At 41.0% G+C, this 25,574-nt stretch overlaps 1 protein-coding gene across 1 annotated transcript in view; it reads left to right on the forward strand.

Annotated features, from left to right (window-relative positions):
* Nucleotides 1–4,813: 4,813 nt before the first annotated feature.
* DCBLD2 (discoidin, CUB and LCCL domain containing 2) overlaps nt 4,814–25,574 on the forward strand; it is a 41,351-nt gene continuing 20,590 nt past the window's right edge. The window contains exons 1-2 of the mRNA XM_074897971.1: nt 4,814–5,091; nt 22,100–22,327. Coding sequence (XP_074754072.1) covers nt 4,977–5,091; nt 22,100–22,327 — 343 coding nt within the window. The 5' untranslated portion in view covers nt 4,814–4,976. The remainder of the gene's footprint in view (nt 5,092–22,099; nt 22,328–25,574) is intronic.

Genomic DNA, 25,574 nt, shown 5'->3' on the forward strand with positions numbered 1-25,574 from the left:
GTTCATTGTATCTAGGAGTGTTTAATCCAACATAGCTTCATAAGATTGCTAGGAGGAACTAAAAGAGAGCAGAAGACCTTATTCAGGTCCCTCACTCCGGAGTGAACTTTGCTCTTGTTAAACTCCTGTAAAAGCTAGAAAATATTTTGGCTAAAGAAAATTCTGCAATTTAGTTTAGTTTTGAGTATTATATGCTTGAAATTATTTGCACACTTAAGTGGGAGTCTCAGCAGATTGCAAGATCTAACCTACATACTTTTTAGAAAGCACGTCTACAAAGGTAATGTGCGAGAGCAAGGCATTTGTCTCCTGTTTTTCTGGTGTTAAGACCTCTAAATTTTTCAGCCAAATTTGACTATATGCCACTGTAGCTGTAATCTAAACAACTCTAAGAATATGCTCATTAAGCGGGTAGCATAATTCTTTTGGATGGAATTTCACCATAAGCAGTGGAAATTGTTTTCTGGAAAAAAGAGGTAAAATGATCTAATAATTCAGTGTATAGCAGAGAGAAACTGTGAACCTGAGTACAGATCTGGACTTGCTCACAAGTGATTATCTGAGAACAGGACTAGTAATAACTTTCAGGTGTCTGCCAACATCAAAAGGAGACGTTATGGCCCTTGGATGCACATTGTATTAGCTGGGTGGGTGGGCCTTTCTATTTACCGTCACTTAAAAAATGTGGTGAGCGTGTGACAGTTAAGATTTAAGGGATAAGAAGATGGAGGTGCTAGCAAAGATCTAACGTGTTAATATTATGAAAATAATTTGTGTGCTTTAAATGCATTATTCCTTTTCTTCAAGGTCAAAAGAACTAATCTTTTCATAATAAATTCTTATTTCAGAGAACATGGGTAAGTAACTACAGAAACTGGAAAGCTGAAAATCTCTTTTGCTTATTTAGAACATTCCCTGTTACTGCAGGACTCTGGTGCCTTAGAATCGTACAGTTCAGGTTGGAAGGGACCTTCAGAGGTTATCTAGTTCAACTCTCCGCTCAAAACAGATCTGATCAGATCAGGTTGATCAGGGCCATGTCCAGGGAGTCCTGAACATCTCCAGAGATGGAGATTTTGCAACTTCTCCAAGCAACCTGTTCCCAGTGTGTGACCACCCTCATGGTATTTTTTCCTTTTATCTGGAATATGGAATTTACCCATGTTGCAATTTGTGTCTGTTGAATCATGTGGCATCACCGTGCCCCTCTGAGAAGAGGCTACATCCTATCTTTCAATCCTGTCCTGCAGTCAGGTAGTTGTAGGAAGCAGCAAGGTCTCCCCTTAGCATCCTCTTCTCCAAGCTGAAGATGTCCAGCAATCTCAGCTTCTTCATGTGCATCATGTTCTCCAGCTCTTGACCGTTTTGGAGACATTCTGATTGACTCTGTCCCATATGTCAGTATTGTTCTGGTATTGGAGGGAGCCCAAAACTGGACACAGCACTCAGATGAAGTCTTATGAAAGATCACTTCCCTGGCCCTTGTGTTAATACAGCTCAAGATGCTGTTGGCCGCCTTTGCCCAAGGGCACACTGCTGACTCGGACTCAAATTTTCCACTAGGACACCCATGTCCTTTTCTGCAAAGTTGCTTCCAAAGCTCCCCCAGCCTGTGCTGTTGCATGGGGCTATTACTTCCCAGATGCAAGACCTTGCAATTACTCTTGTTAGACTCTAGGAAGTTGGCATCAGCCTGTTTCTCCAGACTGTGGAGCTCCCTCTGAGTAGCAGCCCTGCCCTCCAGCTGAATTCAGCTTTCAAAATGCAGTAAAAGAATGTAAAAGCTAGAGAGCTACGGTGGGAAAGAAGCCTTGTACATCAGAAGCCTCTCAAGGGAAAAGAGGGAACCAGATGGAGAAGACAGCTTCATTTACCTCTAGAAGTTACTCACAATGGGAAGAAAACATTACAGAAGTGCTTAGTTGGCTAAGCATTATTCTTCTATCAGCAGTAACAAGTTGTTCTGATCTTCTGTCTTACCATCTTGAAAAAAGTATTTGTGCTGGTTTCTTGAGATGTGGTGGCAACTTGCCTTATGATATTGGTATCATATGATATTATATTTGTATTTGCTTCTCACATAATTTTAATTCTGTATGTGTTTTGATTTGGTGACTGGGACAGTTCTAAGTCACAAACTAAAATGGCGTCTTTATTACACAGTTTTGTTTCCCCCTGAGGAGATGCTGGGGAATGCTCATGGACTGAAATGTGCAGTACTCTGTAGCTGGTCTATTTAAACTAATTTTGTGCTGAAATCTTCTTAGAAGAAGGAAAATTCTGAAAGCCATGGAGACCATCTGGATTTATCTAATTCACCAGATTTGTCTGGCTGCATAAAAAGCGTGTGTTGAGCCATCCAAACAGTTGCATTGCTAATGGAGCCGTATTCCTAATTCTTTGGCTCTGTAGATTTCATACACCTTTACGGCCTTCAGGGTGTACAGCCTTTCATAGTTTGTCACTTCCATCAGGATGGTGTTCCCTTTGCAAAATATGTAACCTAGGGCTCCACATAAACCATGTGGTCCGGGAATGTGGCTTTGGGACAAACTTCCGAGACAGATTAAGAAAATTTGGCCTCTGGCTGCTTTTAGGAATTCTGCAAGTTCTCACACCCCTTTTAGAAATCAGCCCTCTCACAGATCCAGATATCCTTGTTCACTTGAACAAATAAAAAACCTTTAGAACAGCCAAATCAAGCTAACAAACAGCCTTCACAACAGAAAATAACACAGGAGGAAACCTCTATCAGGTATACCAGAGCCTGTTATTGATTTATGTGTAGGATGTTCAGATGCTCCTGTTAATGCATGGCAGTACTAAGCCACAAATTATTCAAGGAGCAATTTTTCCAGTACACAACAAATACCACTAATGATTAGTGATCTTAGGAATGTGCTCTCTGTAGTACAGAAAGGATGTTATTGTAGTGATATAACTGCTTCACGTGACCTGCAGCATGAACTTCTGTGTCTGGTGAATGGAAGACAAGGGAACGCATATAAATTACTTTTGATTCATCTTCCATTACACGTTGCAGGATGTCTTGGTGATTATTACATCTTACAAGCTGATTTAAAACAACCTCATCTGAGATGCCCTTCCATTGACTTTGCTTTTGTTGGGGGTTGTTGCTAAAAAGGTTTCAAAAGGAGAAAAATAAAAATGTACTAAAATTCTCATGTTTAACGTTCCCTAAAGATAGGAGAAGCCACCTCCTGACAGCTCTGGCACAACTGTGGGCCCAACAAGTAAAGAATGTGCATCAAAATTTTGCTTTCTTTAGTCTGAGCAACCAAATTATTCTGGATTCTTGCAAGATTTGGCACAAATGGTATGGTTGATACGGTCAGGGAGGAGAGAGAATGCTCTGCATGTCTCTTTGTGAAAGAAGCCTTCACAAGCTTTGAGCATAGGCTTGGATGTAGTTCAGTTTTCAGCATTATAACGGTAATGTTACAACCATTAGTAAACATCATCTAAATAGTTCTTCAGGCATCTCTGCAGACTGGGTGAGGCTGATCCCTGAGATGCTCTTTCTGCCATTTTGGTGTAGGTCAGTGCTGGACACTTCCCTGGCCAGGAAAGCAGTCTGTTTCACAGAGCTGTTTGGGAGAGGAAGTGGATAACAATTTTCTTAAGACACTTTTACAGTGGAACCACTGGAGCTGGACACCAGCAGCACATGGGGTTGACTTGCAACAGCCCTTCCACAGCAGAAGGGATGAACCACTGGCAGAGAGGCTGATCTTTGGAAGCTGTGGAGTCCCAAATCCCCCCTGCCGTGCCGTGAGAGTGAGGTGGTTAGCGGAGGGCTGAGAAGGTTTCCATTCTGAAGCTGAAAGACACATGAAATTATGCCCCTGTGGTGCCACCCACCCTGCCCCTTGTCCCTCCAACCTCACGAGGCTGGGACTGCAGATACTGGAATGTGGACCCGATGTTTCATTGGCATCTGAGAAGTACCTGCATTTATTTCATCAGCCACTGAAAGACACGGTGTGAGGTGCTATGTTCCACGCTGATGGTGTTACAGAGGTGATACTTTGATCCTACCAGTGCTTAGGGTGCTTTTCCCCAAAAATGGGCTTTTTTGACAACCATGGGGAACTAATTAGGTACAATAACAGCTACCATAAGTCTCTTCAAAGATGCTATTTTGCCTTCTTGTTGTGATTTTAGAACTTGAAAGTTGGGGGGGTTGTTTTTTGTTTTTTTAAAGTATTTGTTTCCCATGGGTGAATTTAGGCTCCTGAAGCAAGCCTCTCCGATTACACACTGTAAATGTCCACAAGCAGGGTCACAATAACTGGAATTGCAACTCCTTGGGAATTCATCGCCCATGCCTGGCTTTTCTAGAGCCGGACTGGCGTTTCTGTGGGGAGATCTGCCGCACCAGTTTATCCTCTTCTTTTAACAGCCGTGCTCGTGTTTCCAAGGGGTTTTGTTCTTCCAGGCAATTTCGCCTCGCTTAATCTCTACGTCGGAAAAAAAACCCCAAAACAACCCGAAATATTCTTGGCCAACTCGTCAAGGAGGACAGAGGTGGAATAAAGAGAAGACCGCGGGCTCGGCTCCCGGGGGCTCGGCTGAGGGGCCGCTAACCCCGGCCAGGCCGCCCCGCAGGCGCCTCCCGCGCGTCCCCTCAGCACGCTCTGGGGACGGGCGGGGCGGGGGAGCGCCAGGCGCTGCGGGGGCCGCCGCCGCCGAGACCCCGCGGCTCCCCCGGCGCCGGGGGCCGCCTCCCGGCGGGCGGGGGGTCGGCAGGAAGCGGGGCAGCCCGGCGGGGGCCACGCCGCGCCCCCGGAAGCGGTTGGGCCGGCGGCGGGGGGCGGCGGGTGGCGCGTTGCTCGCTGGCTCTGGCAGGCGCGTCCCGCTGACGGCCCCGGGGCAGAGACGCGGCCCGGCCCGGCCGCCCCCAGAGCACCCGCCATGCCCGGGGACTGCCGGCCGCGCTGGCCACGCCGCGGGGCATGGTGAGCCCGGGGGGGCCGCGCCCCGCGGGGACCCGGCAGGCGGCCTCTCCGCTCCGCCTCAGCCTCCTCCTGCTGCTGCTGCTGCCGCCGCGGGGCACCGGGGCGCAGAAAGGTGGGTGCGGGCCCGGCTGCGCGGGGGAGGGAGGGGAACCGCCCCCCCGGACTCTGCTGTGGGGAGCGAGCCCCCACCTCTGGTCCCACAGCCCCGAGCCTGCCCCCCCTTTCCCTGGGCAACAAAGGGCGAGAGAAGAGCCGCGTTCTTGGAACCCCCCTTCTTCTCCCGGCCCGCTCCCCCGTGGCGGGGTGCCCGCCCCGTCGGGGAGCGGGGGGGTCCCTCCGGCAGCCCGCAGCCCCCTAGGCGCGGGGAGGTTTGCGGGGGGCCCGAGGGCAGCGACCGGCGGGACGGCGGCTGCCGAGGTCGCCTTGGGGGCACAGGGGCTGCCCGGAGGCGGAGGGTCTGGCGGGGCTTGGCTCGAACGGCCCCCCCGGTTGTGGGGGAGGCAGCGCGGGCCGCGGGTGGCCCCTGGGTTTCTCCTCGGCAGGTTCCGTGTGAGCCGGGAGGAGAGGGGAGATCCTGCAGGCTCGGGAAATAAACTTAGACGCGCCGAGAGTATGGAGAAGCGTGTCCGGGGGTGAGAGTCCGGAATGTGTGATAGGCAGGGTCGGGGTTTTTTTTGGTTTTGTTTAGAGAAATCGGCGAGGCTTCTCCTCCTCGGGTGGAATTACTGATGAGACTTTAGCTCTTTGAAAACTGCAAGGCACAATTTGGTCACTTCATGGCAGAAGATCAGAGGATGCCCCAGTAACTGTCACTTTGATCATATGCTTGGGAGAAAGTGGTGGGAGTGCATGTTTTGACAGCATCTTGAAGCTTTCACTTTTGTGAATACAGGGGTTGAGAAGAGAAATTTTATGGTTTCATTTCCTCCTGTTACGCTGGTCTTGCTTTGTTTTGGAAATGCAACTCTGTTTTCACATCACTTTCTGCACATGGTGAGATGAAAATACATTTGAATGTCACAAATGCTGTATTTAAATTCACAAAGGGAGTTGGAGATATGTGCACTGTACTGTTAAGCATATATTTTAATCCAGTTTTTGAATGGAAAAAGGTCACAGATATGTCCATAGAGCAAACTAGTCATGTTGATTTACCTTTTAATCTTATTCACAACTAACTGCATTTAATTTTAACTATGTTCCTGTACACATACAAAGCCAACACTAATAGGCATTGGGCATACCTGGTTTTGTTTTGTTTTAATTTATAATGGAGGAGGAGAAGCAACCCATTTGCTTTTGAGAAGAAATTGGGCAATTTTAACATCTCGTCTTCTGAAGGCTGCTCCTGGGTGAGTCAGGCAGCGAGAAGGTGTTAGCTCATGCTGTAGGAGCATCACGCTCCAAATACTTGTGCTGACCTGACACTTGTCTGACCTTTTGGTGAGCAGACTGAGTTTGTTATTCTAGAAGAAAACTGAAATAACTGGGCGGGTGGGGAAGAGTCGTCATTTTCCTCCAGATGATGAAGTCAGGTTGGCTCAGTGAGTGGTCGGAGTGTGCTTGAAAGGGTGGGACCATGCAGCAAGAAGTGGGACTGTGTGGACACAAGCGTTTAGGTGTGCTGTTCACCATTCTGTACTCTGAGAAACCGCTGAAGAGCACCTAACCAGAATTTCAATTCATGGTGTCCTCTAGTTAATTCTTGAAGTTTGCACAGAAGTCTCAATTTTGAGCAGGAGGGAGAACCTCTTTACTGACAAGCTTCATTTTACTTGGTAACAGAAACCAGAGCTTGTTTCAAGGTTAGGGTATCTGGTGTTGTGGAATATAATGCTCTTCAGTATGAGAAACTGTTGGAGCTTCTAAGAAAAGTTATGCTTGTGAGGGACTGTTTCCTTGCCAAAATATTTTCATTTATCTTATTCCAGAGAGGGTTGGGGAGCCCATATCCTGTATCTTTAAATGCTGGCATAGTTCTAATTTGAGTAAGGAGTTCTATACAGGAATGAAACTGCTGTCTTGCTCAGGAAGGGTCTGCACAAAGCTGTTACTAAATTAGAGTATTAAATATATGCACAGGCTTCTAAGGGAATATGTTGGTTGCCACTGAAAGTACCCAAGGCTTAGGAAATACCACTGTTAATGTTGCTTTTAAGCCCTTTTATAAAAATACAGTAAGTGATACTATGTAGGAACTCAGCCTCATTTATTATGTTAGGGAGGCTGATCCTCTGTTAATAAGCAACTATTCATTTTATTTTCCACTGTTCAGCCCCTCTAAGCCTCACATACTACATGGTATTTAAATCTTGTGCTGAAGATAGACTGTTTTCATTTCTCATGTGCTTTTCTGTAGAGCACCTCCCTAGTATGAATTGATTTTTTAAATAACATGTTTTTGATCAGTATGAAATGTGCTTTGAATATTGGGTCAAATTTGGGCCTTCCAGATAGCTGCAAATTGAGGAATGAAAAAATGCAGATACTGCTGTGGTGTATATGCTTTTCACTTAGTAGCCCACTGTATTATTTTGTAGGATTCTAGTGGGATTTTTTCCAGTCTATCATATTGAAAATCATTCAGGGTTTGTAATCAACATTCTTTGGTCAAGGTCTTGATGTCTAGCATCTCACTGTCTTGGAAAATACGAGCATTTTGTATGAGGTTCCTTCAGAAACACTGAAAAAGACTCAACAGAAAAGTACCCTGTGCTGCATTTCATACAGTCTCATGCATCAGGGGCTGTCCAGCTGATGGCTGTGCAAGTCAGCTCTTGTGATTTTTGAAATAATTCTGTAGTGACTTCTGCTCCTGGTTGCAAGGAAATTGATATTTGAAAAATATTTAAAATGTTTTATTTGTTTTTCATGTTATTAAGCAGGTGTGAATGAAAGCAAGCCAGCACCATATAAGCTTCCTGCTCTTTGTGGACTGCATTTGACATAAATTCTGTATGGCCTGTTTGTTAGTTTAGTTTGACCTTGTTTTGGATTTAGAAAAACACAGCTAAGAGAGAATCGTTGCTTAGCTTTCATCAAAGAAGAGTTGAGGAATGTCTCAGTAATTCTGAAGGTATGAAGATTGTAGGGTCTGTGGAGCAATCACTTAGCACACGTAGCTTGGTAGCCATCTGTTGGGATTCCTAGTGGATACTGATTTGCATATAAAACTGGAATAAAGCCATAAGTTAAAAATAAACTTTAGATTCAGAAGTTGATTCCCAAGTGATTCAAAGCAGATTTGTTTGCAACCTTTTCTTTAAAAAAAATTAACTCTGGCTTCTTGTATTTGAATGTAATTCCTGCATTTAGTTCTAAACAAATACTAGCTTGTAAGGATGTTTTTATATACTCAAACATTGTTGGAGAAAGTACAAGAAAGTGATTCATCACTGTAGCTTAAAAATGTTTGCTTCAGTGTAGCAGAGAAAAAGAATTTTTGAATGTATGATGCTGAGTTACCATCATCTGAAAAGCTAAGTGAAAGAACTAATGGCTCTGTGTACATTGAGCCTGATGAATTTCCCATGGCCTTGTGTTTTGTGTTTGAGCTACAATATTCCTGGATCCATTGTGTGTTGTCTGTTCCTCTTCAGTTCCTCTGTATGCTCTCCCCTTCTCTCCGCAGCACTCCTGCTCTCACGTCCGCTCATCCATCCGGCAAGGCAATAGACAGTGGTGGCTTTGGCTGTGACTGGTCCAGAATTAGGCACGTGCTGATGTATTGGTGCAGCCTCTGCCTTTCTGTAGGAGCTGGAGTAGCTCGTTGTCATTCAGATGTTGGTGGCTGAAGCAGACAGCTGTAGCCTGTTGTGACTTATTAGTTACTCACTGTACAGGGGTGTCTTGGTGCCATTGTCACTGAAGTACTGCATTTTGCTTGCAGTGTGCTGGGTTCAGAAGTTCCTGGGACAGGTGAGAAGATTAGAACTAGCTGTCTGATTTTGTGATTTGTTTCCTTAAACTTTGTTTCAGACTCTGAAATAACTGCCTGTCCCTTTTGGTCACTAAGATAACTTTCCAGTTGTGAACTTCAGGCCTGAAAGGATCTAGCAATGTCCTCTAACTATAGATGTGGGAGAGAAGTGGCTTGATCTGGGGAAAATAAAGCAGACAGAAGGTGGCTTTAGCTACATATCCATCAGCTGTGTGCGAGGGATGGAGAGTGGCTGTAGCTTCTCCCTAGATATCCTGGATGAGATGATTGCCTTCTGGAACAGGGGGCTGACAAGGGTTCCAGCTCCAAGGTAGCCCACTGCAAGTGTCTCTTTCCTGCTGCAGAGAGCTCCTGGAATGTGAATACAAAACAGTACCACAAAACCATCTGCCATATGAGCAAATGTCATGTGTTGTTCTTCATGTAAGTGCCATTTTCTACTCTTGCTGAATTAGATTGGGTGGTGTCTCACTGCCCTTTGTATCCATTGTCCTTGGCTGGGCTCGTCTGGGAGGAAGAGCCACAGCCAAACCCATAAGGAATTATCTTGATTAAAAAGACCCCTAGCTCTTTGGATGAGAGATTTATTATCCCTCAAATTAACATTAGAATAAGTGTTTTATGATGGGGAGGGCAGTGGTCTATTTGAACTATTTGGTTTTGCTAATAGGACAGTTTTACTTAAGATTGCAGAGTGTTTTAAAGATGCAGTCATGCAGAATACAGGAGGATTCAGGGACTGGTACTGTTTAGGCAGGAGTGCTGAGGCAAATCCCCTTCATCCTTGTGCTGAGAAGTGCAGAGGAATTTTTCAGGACTGAGGCTTAAAGTTGTGCCAGGCTTTCTGATGCTCTTCTTCACTTCGCAGCGTTGCTCCTTGAAGGTAGAGGTAGTGAGGAGGAGGAGCAGGAGTAATGCTCTAGAGAACTGTGTGGAGCAGTGCTGTTCCTGGGGGGAGGTGAGCTGGTATTGTAAGAATAGACCTCAAAATGGTGAAAATTTTTTGCTTTTGAAAACAAGAATCTCAGCAAAGTTATTTTTCCTCCTCCAGTTAATGAGCCTTATTTGAAGTGGTTAAGTGAGTCTGGTGGGCAGAAGGTACATACATGTGTTCTGCAGAGCCATTCTTTCTGGGAGGTTGTCTCGCAGTACTGATGCTGTCCAGCGCAGCTCATCCTCTGGAGCCTAGTGAGGCTGTGCTAGCCTAGTCCACTCCTCTAAAGAAAGCAGAGATCACCATTTTGTGTAAACATGCTTCGAGTTCTCATACTTGATCCCAGAATTTATTACGTTTTGCTTTGAATTTAAGCGGTACAATGCACATTAGTTTTATATTGATATGTATGTGTGTGTGTGTACATGGCTGTAAAAATCAAGTATCTGAGTGTTAGAAAAGTAACACAAATATTTTTTCAGAAGCTTGTATGCTGTTACTGTGCGTGTGTCAAGCCAGTGACCTTTTAGCATATTAGTGCAGTCTTTAGGAAAATTATTTTCCTGATACTGGAGATGTTCAGCTTTCAAGATTTGGAGGAATGTTTTCTTATCTTATTCACATAAGAGAAAAATAATTAGTCTCCTCTTCTGCAGTTCTGCCACCTGCTTTATACTCTGGAAAATGATGCATTAGGTTTTTAATGTGATCGATTCTGTTCTGTATAGTCTCAGTCATCAGCTAGTTAAGTGCTGCCTTGAATGCATCAGCTTTGATAGCTGAGATAATCATCAGCACAGATGCAATCCTTGCTGGAATTGCTGCTCAACATATTGGCAAATGTTTCTATATTGGTTATTTTATATATATTTTGAAAGGCTTTTAAATAAGCTGTTGCATGTCACCCCCACTTTTGTAGATGCACCCTGTGTTTTGAGGAAGCAGTTAGGATTACCTGTAATTTGTTTTGTAGTCAAAGGATTTCCCGCTTCTCCTGCATCTTCTGATTAAAAGTTGCTTTTAGATTAAGTTATTTAATAAAATATTGTGGAACATCCGTGCCCCCCCCCCCCCCCTTTTTTTTTTTTTAATAGAGGTATAGTTGAAACCTTGAATCCACTGTCCCAAGTGCAGACTGTGGTTTTGTTACTAAACTGAGGTTAGGGGGGTTGGGGACGGGGGGCCCTGTAGCAACTTGCATTAAAAGAGGATCTATACAATTTTCAGTGCTGATTTTTATAGAGGGTGGTGGGTTATTGTCTGTGAAGCCTGTTCATTAATGTGGTAAGACTGTGAAATACCAGATTCTGCGAAGCTTCATGCTTTGCCTTCCATTATGTGAGGCAAACAGCTTGAGCTGTGCTATTAATACTCTGTTTGAGCTTGTTGCTTTATATTTGAGCAGTTTTTGTATTATTTGAATTCTTTGTCTAGTGTTTGGAAAAGAAAACAAACCCTGACCCTTGCATGAATAAGAAACACTTAACCTGTGCTGTTTCTTTTTGGGCATGTAATTTTTGCTGTATCCCTTCATGACCACTTAGTTTCCCTTGGTGAAGAGCTGTAAAAGGGTAATATTTTTTTATGGTTGCTAAACTTGAAAAATGAATTTAAGGCTGGTAGTTCATACCTGGTTAGCTCCTGGTATCTCAGTAATTCCAGCAGTTTGATTCTGGAATTGATACACAGGCACCTGACACTGCTTATGGTGTAAGAAACACCTGTTGGGTGTTTCTTCCAAATATATACATTTGTTAGTTCTGTTTGGATTAGGTTATTTTTTTCTCTGCAAATACTGGAATAAAAATAATTTACCACGAGTTAGCAGTCTGTAAAATGTAATACTAAGTGCATGAACCATTGGCAGTGCAAAGATTCTTAGCAGCTATTGGCAATTGTTTTAATAAGGTAAATCCTTTTGAAGAAAAAGGCTTCCTGGAAGCAGAATATGTGTAAATGGGGCTGAATGTACTTGCCAGATGTGCTTGCTTTTAGTTTTTGCTAGCATGAGGAGGATGTTTTGGCTTCTTCACTAGTCTCCGTGTACTGCATTTTGTGTTCTGCATTTTGACTCAGGTAGTCATTATTTTCTTACAGTTATTTGACTGCTGATCTTAAGAACCAGTTTTCTTAGTATCTTACTGAAAGTATTAAACTTCAGGTTTTTGACTGAATTTCTGTCCTATTAACAGAAATTCATGCATCTTGTTTTTGAAGGGTAACACAATTAGTGAAGTTCCAGTTCTGCACCATTGTTACAATAGCATACATAGCTGTTGCATTAGTAAATGTTTTTGTGTAAGATGACTAAAGTTTATGAATTTAGTTGCGTCATTCTTGGCAATAGTAGTTTTGAATAATGAGTTCACCCACATGCCATAAATAAAGTGTGGGGTTTTTTGACAATATCTCAGAAACAGTTAGTTTAGTGGGTTTATTGGTCTGTTTGTTTGTTTTCCTCTCCAAGTGTTTAAAGCATGCTAGCTTTAGAAATAGCTGAAAATTCTCTCTCTCAAAATACCTTTAAATCAAGTCTGAAAACTTTTGGAAGGTTAAATTTAATGCAGTGTCCTAAATTCACTTTGGTTAGAATCACGACTAGCCAACTGTAAGTAGTTGTGGTATATGAGAAATCATACTTAAAAGGTCCCTTCTGGTCTTTAACACTGTGAATCCATCTTTGTGTAAGATGATCTGTAAATTAGGATCAGAAAGGTTCAAATTTGACACTTTCCTTTTTGAGAAGTAAAGTCTGAAGGTTTTTTCCTTTGTTTGGTTGATGTGTGTATGTTTCGGAGCTGGTTTTTAAGAAATAGTTTTCCAGTGCTTTCTTTACACCAAAGTTTGTCTTTCGTTGGCAAGACTGTATTACATCAGTTTTGTTAACTATAGTGTTAAAAAAAGTTTCAGATTATTTTTTTTCTGTTCTATGTGGATGTCTTTGGTTTTGTTAACATTTTTCATTGTTCAGTAAAAGTTTTAAATAAATGTGTTATATTTTAACATTTCTACGTAATTTATGATGTGAAAACTCAATTCAGCTCCAGCAGAATCACAGGAGACTACCTTATTAACCATATTCCAGAGGTTATACACTGTTTATGTACTGAAAAATTAAAATAAAAGAACCAAGATATGTAGATCATCTATATGCTTTATTAAACACTCCCCTCCCCACTGTATAACTTTCCTTGTTAATCCCCCCTCTAAATCTTCCTCACAGATTTTTGAAGTTCTTTCCAGATTTACTTTTAGTTCAAGGAAGAGGTTTTGTCATCCAGGATTGGAATAGTATCCATCAGAACGATCATCCTGCCAGCTACTGCACTTAGATTCTCTTTTTTAACTTTTCTCCCCCACAGCAGTTCTTCCGATAGAAGCATTTCTTGAAACAATACACTTTTTCTTGGTTCTTTACTTGAAGTTTCAAGGGAGATAACAGTTTGATACATCCTTGAGGAATATTATTAGGGGTGGAAAAGGGAACTTGAAAAGCTTGGTATGCTTCTGTAAATGGTTGTGAGCAGATAACTCTTGGGTGTCTAAGTTCCAGAAAAGATGATGGTGTAAAAGCTTCCCAGAGTGATATTACAGTAATACTGTTTATCTTGGTCTGGCATTTAAACAAAGCTCGTAAATAAATATTTCATAATATTATTCCAGATTCGCAAAACGTCGGTTATTTTTCATCCTGAAATGCTGTTTTCTCCTCATATTCAGTGACTCATTTGTGGTTTTCTTAGACTTAGATTGGGTACTCCTAAGACCTCAAATGTTGCTTAACTGTGAAGAGGAAATCTTTTCAGGTCTCTTAATTGCTGTTTCTTGGAGTGCAAGTATACTTGTTTCAGTCAAAATATGTCTCATTATCACAAGAGTGGAAAGAGATGCATTCAGTTTAATGCTTTTGAACACTCACGTGTAAAGTCTAGTGGTGATGTTATCTTTTTCTCGAACTTTGAAAACGCCGACTAAAGCATTTTCATTACTTTATCTCTTCATTTTTAAAGAGCTGTTTTCAAAGTTTCTAGCTGTATAACAGAAGACATCCTTTCCTCCTTGCTGTGAAGAAGTAAGAGCAAACTGATGGGCAGATTTAAAGTTCATAGAAGGTTTTTACTGGAGCTTCACACACTACTGACTTCCTACATGCTCTTTCTATAACTTTGTTATTATACTTCGGCACTTAAAAACCAGTGTCTCAAGTGTGTGTAAGTTTACTGTCACCTTCCTAATTAATCCTCTTACTATTCAGTAGTACATAATGTTTGGTTTATTGATTGGATTTGTCGAGGGTCACAAGTGTGAGAATACCTTTCAAGGGAACATCTACAAGGCAAAATCAGGAATGAATAACAGTTTAGAACAGATTGTGTGTTGTATTCCGTGACACTACGATGAGGTCATGTTGTTCACAGTGGGAAAACCCCAAACAGTCCCCATTATAATTTTGAAATTGAGTTGAAAACGAGCGTTAGAAATTAAGATGATGCTGTCTGTCACTACACCAGAAGGAAATACTGCTGTAGAGATGTGGAGTGTTACTGTTTCATCAGCTGGATGACAAACTTTAAAGAGGATTAGAAACTGATATTTAAAGTTACTGTTCTTGGTGCAGTTATAGGGGGCAAATGATTCAACTGGTTTTTGAGGCTTTCTTTCTGAAAGCATCTAGATGCCCCGCTGTTTTTTGTTCAGGTACACAAACCATCAGCTTCCTTCCTGCTGTCTTATGTTGATTCCACAGTAGCCAAACATGATCTTTACTGCTGGCTGCTGCTTATCCCTACCTTGCATCCTCTCCATTGCGCAGGCTCCAGTGACTGTTAGACTTCTTCTGACCCATGCCCATACCCTTACTCAGTAGAAGGCAGGTAGGATGGTAACCTAGTACAAAATGGCTGTACAGCTTAGTGAGGGTCAGTCGCAGCTGTTTCTAGAAGGCAGGGTGGTAGAGCAGTGGCTGGGATCTCCATCAGTGTATGCCACCACGGGTCTGCAGCACAGGCTGTGCTGTCTCATTTATGAACTGATAATGGAAGAGAGAAAAAGGTGACTGGTATTAATTTAGCATGGGAATTACTGGTATGATTTGAGAATTTTTTGCTCCTTTGCTGACATATGTAAGACTTGTGAAATTTCATTTGATTCTGGTGTGGTGAGGACTTTGAAGACTGTACAGGAGATTTGAAGCTCACTCTGATCATGGCTGCTGCTTATTCTCGTAGAGTTTTGCATGACTGTCTGTGTGTTATTTTTTGTTTCCTTCATCAGCTGTGTTTCTGCTGTGTAGTGCTTAGAGCACTGAATCACAACAGTGCTTATTTTTATGAACGTGTTGGTGCAGATTGCTAAGTAAATGGTATGTCTTGGGAAGTGGGCAAGCTGCATGTGCCAGACAAAAGACAACATACAGCATGAGCTGTCACTGTGATTCAGCATGGGCAGGGGATCAGGAGAGCTTCTGCATTATGTATCATTGAACGCAGAGCCCTCTGTAACAGTCCTCTTGTAAATCACTTCTCACCACGGCTAGCCTGTCTTTGTGGGCTGCTTTTGCCTGCATGCTGTTGAAGCAAGTCATAGCTATCCCTGGGGACTTAATTCACATCATTTCCCTGACATCAGTAAGCAAGAGCTCTGCAGCTCAGTCTTATACAGCTGATCTTTCTTTAATGTTCTTTTGAAATAGTCAGGTTTGGCTAGTACATGATATCAGAGGAAGCAAATGTCTTACCTGCTCTGACGATTTAATAATTTGAGATAATTTGTTTTAAAATGTTACTGTATTTTGGATGTTAAATTTAGCAAGGCTGTGTTACTCTCTTGTGTAAAATTCAGTGGCTGAAAGCTAAGATTTCATTTCCAGAGATGGTGATTGAAAAGCTGTGTGTACAGATGAAAATAATAAAGTGCTAATTATCACTAGCCCAGCATGTGGCTAGCGTTGTAAATGAAAACAGTAAACTTTTGTTGTAATGACATCTTAAATTCTGTACTTCTGCTATAAGAGCAAGAGTCACCCTCTGTCTCCTTCCCCCCACTGAGCTGCCAACGTTTTGAAAGGCAAAATGCTTATTGTGCTTTACCTTTTGTCCTCTTCCTATCTTTGTTAAAGCTCAGTCTGTAACTTCGTTACCCTTCTAAGGGTGCCCCACAGCAAGTAAATCAATCCAAGCTGAGACGACCGTAATCCCACCTGCCTTCCTTTCCTTGCCCGACCACTGGCAGTTGCACAACGAGCTGCCTTAGAGAGGCGAGTTGGCTGAAATCTAACCCTGGGCTGTGGTAACGGGCAGGGGCACTGGCTCGTCTTCAGCCAGCTCATTTCCTGAAGCCAGTGCACCACTCTTTGTGTGGCTGGTCTTCCCAGGGGAAGGATGGTTTCTAGGTTTCTGGTTGGGAGTCAAGGTTAAAATGCAGATGTGGGCTGGCAGTGCTGGTGAAAGAAGCAGTTGCTTGTGTTTCCATACGTGTGCTGTCCTTTCTCTCTGTCAGGGAAGGCACCACTGGATGGGCACACTAAAATAAATTAGGGGGTTGCTCTAAGTTAAAACTATCAGCTTTTTTTATCTCAAGTCCCTGGTCTGGTTTAGCATGTGGCTGCAGAAGTGTTTACCTCCAGTACTAGGAAGGGGGTGAGAACAAGTGGCCAAAAGGGAGAAGTGGACAAGGCTTGCTTTTGTCTGTGGCTGCACTAATTTAAAGTGCCTGCAAGTGTTTATTGAGCTATGGCCTCCCTTGTGGAAGTCTGGGGTATTTTATGATGTGAATCATCTGTAGTGGGATGAAACGCTCAAACCAGTGTGTTACTGAGGCAGATAAATGGCATAAAGGTGAAGGTGGAATGCGTGCTTGTTGGCTTGGTAAGAAAATTAATTCTGACAGAGGACCAGATTTCTTCCTGAAGAACATGGTTCTGTGGATTTTGGTGTAAACAGCAATGAGTTTGGAGCATGCAAACAAGGGCATTTGAAAATATTTGAAAAAGCTATTTAGAATTTGATGTCTCTGTGATCTTAATTACTCAGTGTTTCTTATTCAAGGAACTGCTTTGTTGACTGTGTTAACTTTTCTTGCCCATGCTGAGAAAAGTAAAAAGTAGGTGCAGTGTCTTTTAGTGGCACACTGATAAAAGTACAGGAGCTAAACAGGAGCTAAGGGGAGAATTAGTAGCTCATTGAATCAGAAAGTGTTGTGGTTTTGGAGTTGAATGCTTTAAATTATTTTAAATTATTTTTGTTTACATCACTCCTAATAGATTTGGTTCTACCTTTGCTTAGTTAAGAAAGATTTAATTACATCTTGTATGTAGTCACAAACTTACAGAAAATCATAGCTTATACATGTAAAACCTTAGGAAACCCACTGATTAAATGGAGTCAGTTCAGAAGGCAGTGCCATGTGTTAAAATTGAGATCGGTGTTTTTTGATATGCATCAGTTGTGCCTTATAGACTGTAACCTTAAACTGTCTGATGTCTTTATTTTATCATTCTCTCTTCTCTGAGTAAGGAATGGGAAAGCATTCTCTAGTTTTAAAGATTGATTTTTAACATGTTTTGCTAGTGAGAACAAGATTAGCAGTCACTAACAGCAACCAGTCTTGGGGAAAAAGTTCTGATTAATTGAGTTCAACAACTATAAAGAATAATTAATCTTTTTTTCTGGGTATTAATAGAGTACTTAACACCCACTCCTGCATGTGCAGTATCCTCTCATTTTATTAAATTTCACATTTTCTTCTTATCCCAATGCATTTTAGTATGTTTGTGTTGGTTCAGGTTCTGTATTTTGTTGATGTAAAGAACTTGGGTATGAGAAATCTTTCTAAATCATCTGCATGATTGCGTCGGCATCAGCATGCCACAGCCCAGGGGTCATATGTAATCTGTCAGGATAATTCATCCAGACTGCATTCGAAGGCGCCTGCAGAAGAGATGAATGGTTCTCCTGACGACAGCAGTCTGCTTTCCTCTACCAGCTTCTTGAGAGGCGCCCATGTTTCTAATACACCATGTTTTGGTGAAGAGCTGAGCTTATTCATAGTTTGCTGTGAGCATGGCCCTCGGGACACATGATCCTCAGGACATGTGAAATTCAATGCATGTCCGCAGACCTTCCAGCAAATGTCAGGTGTAATGTGTATGTGCAAGTGATCTGGTGCTTCTGGGAAGAGCTTGATCTGTTTTGCAAATACAGTAGGTCTGTTGTGTGACAGAGAGGGCTGAAGGAAAGCAAGAGACTCTTCCTTTTCTGTTGTCAGTACACAGCTAGTTGTCAGCCTATTCAAGAGTAATTGATTAAGAGTAAAATGATGTAGGAATTGACCTCTGTCTCTTCTGTGTGTTCTCAGATACTCCACTCATGCACTTTGATTAACAGAAGCAAAGGATTCCGTGGCACTTAATGAATTACTTCCAAATCAGTGAAGTAGCTAATGCTCGTATATATCTGGCTGTTGGTACAAAGAATTGTACTTTCTCTTTTTCTTGGAGAAATTGCTGAGTATTGCAGATTGCTCCCCTGATATAGGATGAATATATATGTCTCTGGAGTTGATCACTGGTTTTTATACAACTTTGGCAGAAATGATGAAGAACCGCTTACAGAGAGGCTCAAGAACTACCCTTTTATAGTATCAATAAAATGGAAGTTTTGTTGTTCTGTAAGTTTCACTGGAAGTGCGATTTTTAGAAATTTCCAAATAGCTCCTGAATGATAGTGCTGCTCTTGGCAGACAGTGTACTGCATGCCGGACATACAATGGTAATCTTTAAATTCCTCAGGCATGAAGTCTCTGGCACTTCTGCTATCACCAACCTAAGTGAAACACACAACAAAATGAGGTCTAAAATGTCCAGTCAGAAAGAGCTACTTTTCAAAAATCAGCTTCATATTAAGATGGTGCTGTAGGTGTGTGGTTCAGCACAACTTTTTTTCCTTTCCGTTCCTTTCTAGTATGATTTGACAGCAGGTTGTCTAATACGAGGAATATTTTTCCTCATGTGTTTTCAAGAAAGTCTGGAACAAAAGGGAGATTTGGAATTTGTATTCCCATTAAATTGTGTGAGACAGATTAGAAAGTTTTTCTATCTAGTCACTGGAGACAAGACTGATTGTTCCAAGCTACAAGGGGGAATGTCTTAGTAATGTGTCTTTAAAAGAAAAGTCTCAATGTCTTTTTAAAACTTAAAATGTTTTATTGACATTTTACCACCTAAAGGTGTAAGAGCATGTTTGGCGTTCTTTTGCTTTTCTCATCAGAAAGGTGTGCCCTGAGCATCATACAAATGCAGTTCCAGTATTGTTTCATGTTTGAGACAGCTGAACAGTAAACTAGTGGTTTAAATGTGTGTTTAAATGAATGGGTGGTTTAAATGAATGTTAGGGATGGTCTTTTCTACTTACAACTGGAGAAATTTACAGTTAAAGTGCGGCTTGAATCAAAGCTCTCCTTTGTCTTTGGCTTCCTGCAGCATAGGCTTAAGATGCAAAAGTGTGGGGAAGAATCAAAGATACACAATCGTATCCATTATTGCTATTCCTGGTTGTAAGAGAGAGCGTTTGTGTGGTTACTGCACTGCAATAACAGGCCCACTGAAACGAGGAATAGTTAACTACTGAGTGTTGTAGATCCTGCAAGCATTTTTATTTTCCTTAAAATGCACTTGGAACAACGTATCTGCTCATACAGGTGAAAGGTACTATGAGTTCATGTTCAAAAGGCCACTGTATAATCTATAAATGAGGAAACAGTGGCTTATCCCTGTCACGAGATAGGAAAGGCACAGAACTGCTTAACTGGCTCATTGTTTTTATTTAAGACATAACCTAAAAGTGACTGCTGCTCATGTCAAAAGTTAATGTTTTATATCTGCAGTATGAAGAGCTTTAACATACTAGCCACAAATACCACCATGCATAAAGACCTAGTATATATTTTTTGTTTTTATAGTTGTTACAAGAAGTTCCATGTATTTTGTAATGTATGTGAGTACTGTCTTGTGAAAAGCCAGTTTACTAGCAAAGGAATGTGTATTTTTCTTGACTGTTAAGCGTATTGTGACTAATAAGGAATCTGATATTTAAATGTTTACTAACTAATAAACCAAGGCCATACAGGTTTAGAATGATAAATCTTCCACTTATTCTTAGGTTTGTAGCAGACCTTTGGAAAGAGACCAGGATTAAAATGTTATGCAAAACATGCGGTTTAAGTTACCTCTTTGTAACGTTGGACAATCGACTCTCATGTATTGGAACAACAGTAATTTAGGAAAGTAATTTATCAGCTGCCACTCAAATGAAAATAATATTTGTCATGGCATGGAACAGAGTGTTTTAAAGCAAATTGCTACAATTGGGTGAAGAAAAACAAGAGCTTTACAGCTAGAACTTTTGATTTTACTGAAGCAGATATTCCAGTTATCTTTTTCAAAGAAGATGCATCATTTTGACTGAAGATTGCTAGCAAGGGAAAAAGCTGCAGTTTGCATCTGTTTGTGATAACGTATATAACAGCAGCACTTTAGCTTTTAGAACATGGAGGTAGCAGTCTTTCAGTGTGCTCGGATTATAAAGAGCTTTGGTTACTAGAATTTAGGTGCTTCTGCAAACAGGTTAATCAGACCTAGTTAAGTACCACAGTTTATTTTTGCCGTGTCACTTCAGTGCGTTGGACTTGCTTTTCCATTCAATCCTGCATGAAATACATTTAAGAATTTTGAAATCTAGTTAAATTCTTAAATATGTTGTATAATTTTTGTCACTAAAGTTTAGCTTACCTTTTCGTGTTTAGTAGAGGACCTACATATTAGTATGTAATGTGAAATGCTTTCAGACTGACACTTTTAGCTGTCAAATACCTGTCAAGACAAATGATGTTGATCATTGTGGATTTCTAGAGTGTGAAATCTTGACGTAATGTTAAATCTGTCATAATCACTTAATAGGAACTGTATACACAGGCATGAATTTTGAAGCGTGAAATGGACCTACATTGGACCTGTATTTGGAGTGGTGTCAAAGAGATTTTTTAGCAACATAACTAATGAGATTTTTATCTTTGCTATTTTTGCTTATATTCCTGTGTTCAAGATCTTGAAAGTCCTGATTGCTTTTAGGATAATGTGTACAGATCTCTTTCAAAAGATCTCTGGACCTTCTAGTGTCACATCTTGAAAGTGACAGTGCTGTTCCTGGCCTGCTCATTTCATGGAACTAAATTAAATACAGAGTTTTTTTAGCATCCAGTGTGAATAAAAATAAATCAGAGATGTTGTGAGGCTTATTTTGTGGAGCTTAAGTTATTTCAGGAGTTAACTTTGCTGGATGTGGCCTTGTGCTCAGGAATACATTTTCATCTTGATACAGTGATTTATAAAGAGCCAGTGATGGTGAATGTTACTTAATTAACATTCTTATTTCCAAAACACCACACAAATTCTTATACTTCTTGTACTACATGTTGGAGGAAATTAATGTCTAGCTGTTGATTAAATAGATTTATCAGTTTGCTCCTTAAAATTTGATTTTGAGAATACACAATTTGTGCTATTTTTTTCCACTTGTTAAAGAAGTCCTCTTCAGTACTGTTACAGATGTTTAACTAATACTCAAATGTTAGGTAGAGGGCTCCAGGTTGGAGTTATAATTTAATTTATTGTACAAATCCAGAAAAATTGAGTGTGTTCTGTAAAGAGCTGTAAGAATTAGTTACAGCATTAAAATTGTGGTAGTAGAAGACAATGCACTAGCAGTTTGGTCAGACCTGGCAGTTATTTTCAGTAGAGTATTTGGTGTCTTCTGTCCTTTTTCATAGTGTTGTGAATACAGTAACAACAGCGAAACTGATGTGCTCTTGTTTTATTGGCAGTTTTCTCCCTCCTTTTCAGAACTAGTTTTCTTCTGTACACAGGTGTTGAGGGAACATAAAATAGCAGGGACACTTTCTGTGCATTTTTTTAAAGTCGTTATGGCTGAATTTTTATCTCATTGAAGCTGTAGCAGCTTTCTGGTCGCCTGTGATGAGAGGCTAACTGTTAGGCAACATTAGTTGAATGGTATTTTCTCACAATTGCTGTTCCATCTGCATGCAGCTTACCTTGGCATTTTCTTGCAATGTCATTAGTATGGTTAAAACCCCAGCAAATCTTACACCACTCCTAAAAACCAGGATGACTGAATCACCAGCGAAGCTTTGATGGTGAACGCGTGTAGCTGATTTATTTTTGTTCTTTTGCAGGTGATGGATGTGGACACACCATCCTGGGTCCTGAAAGTGGAACTCTTGCTTCAATAAACTACCCACAAACCTCTCCCAATAGCACAGTCTGTGAATGGGAAATTCGTGTAAAGCCTGGGCAGCGAATTCAACTCAAATTTGGTGATTTTGATATTGATGACTCAGATTCTTGTCATTCCAGTTACTTAAGAGTTCACAATGGGATTGGCCCCACCAGGACAGAGATAGGTAGGAGCTTTTATTATTGGTATTTGAAAGCTATCGTCTTGTATAGAACTTGGATATACTGTTGGTGCTTTTGTTACTTTTATAATTTCTCCTTGTTTACCTACTCTGAGCCTAGAGTAACTACTTGGCATATGGTATTAGTTAATTTATTTTTTTATAGCCCTAGAAAACTGTAATAATTGGGTGGGATATTGGGCAGGGTAAGACCTTGCCTGAATATGTCATATGTACAGTGTGGATTTTGAGTCATATGCGAAGTGATGAAAAGAAAGTGTTTGTTATTTATAGGAATCTCAGTCTTTACAGTGGCTGCCCCTGTAGCCCCTCCCCTGCTACCAAAATCCCAATACCCAAGCAAACCCTGCAAAACTTTGAGAAGTGCTGCGAGTACCCCACTGCAGTAGAAAAATAGCCATCAGGGACCAGTTTTGAGTAAATGCACTGCTGAAAGTACTGCTAGAAAGCACAGCTAAGGAAGGATTCTCCTGTATGCTATATAGATCTTCAGTGCAGGGAGGGAGTACAGGTGCAGCTGTAACTTTATAAAAACAGAAGTGGTAAAGAAAACAGCAGTCTGATTGTCTCGTTCTCTGCTAACCTGCTCATTTCAAGTATGCTTGCCATTATTGCCCAGTAGATGAACTCTCTGGAATGCCAGAGTATTCTTAATATAATTATGCTTAAGTAGTTGCATTTTGTTTACTGTTACTAAAGTGTATGTAAAAATCTCTCTGCTTGACACAATTCCTATATCCTTAAAATGTACTGAAAAAATGATGAGTAATAATGATAGCAGAATATCCTACATTTTGTTTGTGCATACAACTAGATGCTAAATGCAAGAGAGATCCTATAATAATCTTTGATTCTTCAGTATCTCAAAGGAAACTCCACTGTAATTTTTTTTCCTCAGACATTTCCCAGTAGCTTGCAAAGTTCTTGTAAGCAGTGGAGAGGGAATCGCAAAACTATGAGGATTTTCATTTAAAAAAAAAATAAATTACATCTTATCTGAAATGCCTTTCTTTATATATGGAATTACTTTGTTTTGAGCTGTTCATCTTGGTTGTAATGAAGGATGTCAGACTTCAAAAGCTGTGTAGTTCAAATATCCCCCATCTTCTGATAATATTCATAGTTTATTTTTTGCCCTCTTTAAGAGGACAAATTGAATTTCTTGACTATAAGGCAGGGTTTTTTCAAATAGCAGTGTGACGTTATCATCTACGTCAAGGTATATGTAGGGTTTTAAGACCCTTGTGGTTACTTTGCATAAAACTCGAATTGTCATTCTTTCTTCACTAAAATTAGTGTTATTTTGTAGATTAATTTTATTTTCTTTCCTAAAGATTTAATCTGGGGATCGAGAAAGAGACTTAGTTCATGAGGATTGGTTTTGTGCAGCTGAAATGCCAATCCCACTAAATTGAGTTTTTGTAAAGAGTTTAGTGGAATGTTAGCTTTGTTAACCCTCTTTTCCAACTGTTACCTAGGTAAGTGTGTGTGAGAGTAAGTATGTGCTTGGAGTTGTTGAGCCAGATGTGGTCTGAAATAGGAAATGCTGAAGTCCTTAAATGCCAAGGAACGTCCAGTTCTGATAAGTCTATTACTCACTTTTACAAGTGACTTAATGGATTCAAGTAAATTTTCTACTTCATTTTTTTCTCTTGACCTTCAGCTGTTTCCAGCAGGTGTAGTAGCACAGTATGTTGAACAAATGTGTGTGTTGTTCTGCTCTTAATAAATTAAATCACAGAACAAACAGTGGTATTAACAGTGGCAGATACAGATGATGCAGATTGTTGAATGTTCATGTTTGAAGCGACTAACACCAGGGAGATTAAACAGTGACTTGAATTTGTTTGGAAGAAATCTGGATTTGTCTTCAGTTTTTCAATTCAAGACCCTTGACATGATCTAACATTAAAATACTTGTATTACATAAAATCTGAAATTCAGTGATACCTACTTTTAACACAAAATGACTTAAAAATTGACTGATTAGATTAAAAAAATGAATCGTTAGTGGGTTAGTTCATTGATAAACAGAGAAGGATTCTAATGAAGCTGTTAATGACTAGTTCTCATTGCCCTTTGGATATTTATCAATAAATCAAAAGAAGATTCAAATCCTTGGTGTTAAGTTTGTCTTTACTCTGTTGGTTTAAGCCCTGCCGGGACCGGAGACCACGTTGCCGTTGTCCCTCCCCCACCCTCGGACACGAGTAGGGCACAAACCCCGGGCTAAAATAAGAAAAAATTTAATACAACAGTGTAATAAACAATATGAACAACAACAGTACAAATGATAACAACAGTAAACAGCAATAACAGTAAACAAGACAAAAGATATACAGAGAAATACCGCAGTGGACAGCCCCGTGCTCCCCTCCACCAAAGCCACAAAGGAAAAAGTTCCTGTGCTCCTGTGCTGGACTTGACATCAGCATGGTATGAATAACCTGGCTGGAGATCCCTTCCCCCTCTCTGCTGGGGAAACTTAACCCTATCCCAACTGAACCAGGACACTTTAAATAAGATCTGGAGTTGGTTTTTATCAGATTGATCACAGTACAATCAATGCGCATCTACAGTCAGATGCACTTATGTAAGCCCAGACCTATAGGAGCAGAGAAGGTAGCTACTGTGGGAATTCCCTCTCCTGCTGCGATGTTGCTGTACAAAAGCACTTGGGGTCCTTCAGACAGAATAGTAATATTAGATCTTCTGCACGTACTGTAGACAGAGGCGTCATGGCAGGCATGTTTTGTCCATGTCTAGTGCCTGCGTTTGGAAAAGATTGCTAAAAATCTGGGGAGAGACCAGGGAGGAGTAGGAAAACAATATTTCTGAGACTATAAATCATAAGGTGCTTTGGTCTACAGTTTGTCAAAGGCTCTGTCTCCATGGTGCAAGCAGCACCAGAGAATTTATCCAAGCTAGATTTAAATAACTTGTCCTGTGTGTTGCCCAAAGAAGAGGATAAATGGTGTCTTGAGGACAGTCTGACCTACTCTGAGAGCAGTCTCATGCTGGTCAATCTTGTAACCAGGTCCAGTGGCTGAAAAGAAAACTTAAAAGTGGTAATGGTAGTTTGAAAAATGATGTAGTTCACCCTAATGAATGCAATTTATAATTGAAATGTGACTTAGAGCAAAACACAGGGTCATTGTGGAGCCTTGGTAAAAGGGAACTTCTTTGTAATTCTTTCTGATAAGAAGTTTAAGTAGTGAACTGAGATAAGGTT

Source organism: Athene noctua, chromosome 1, assembly GCF_965140245.1.
Source record: "Athene noctua chromosome 1, bAthNoc1.hap1.1, whole genome shotgun sequence".
Lineage (NCBI taxonomy): Eukaryota > Metazoa > Chordata > Aves > Strigiformes > Strigidae > Athene > Athene noctua.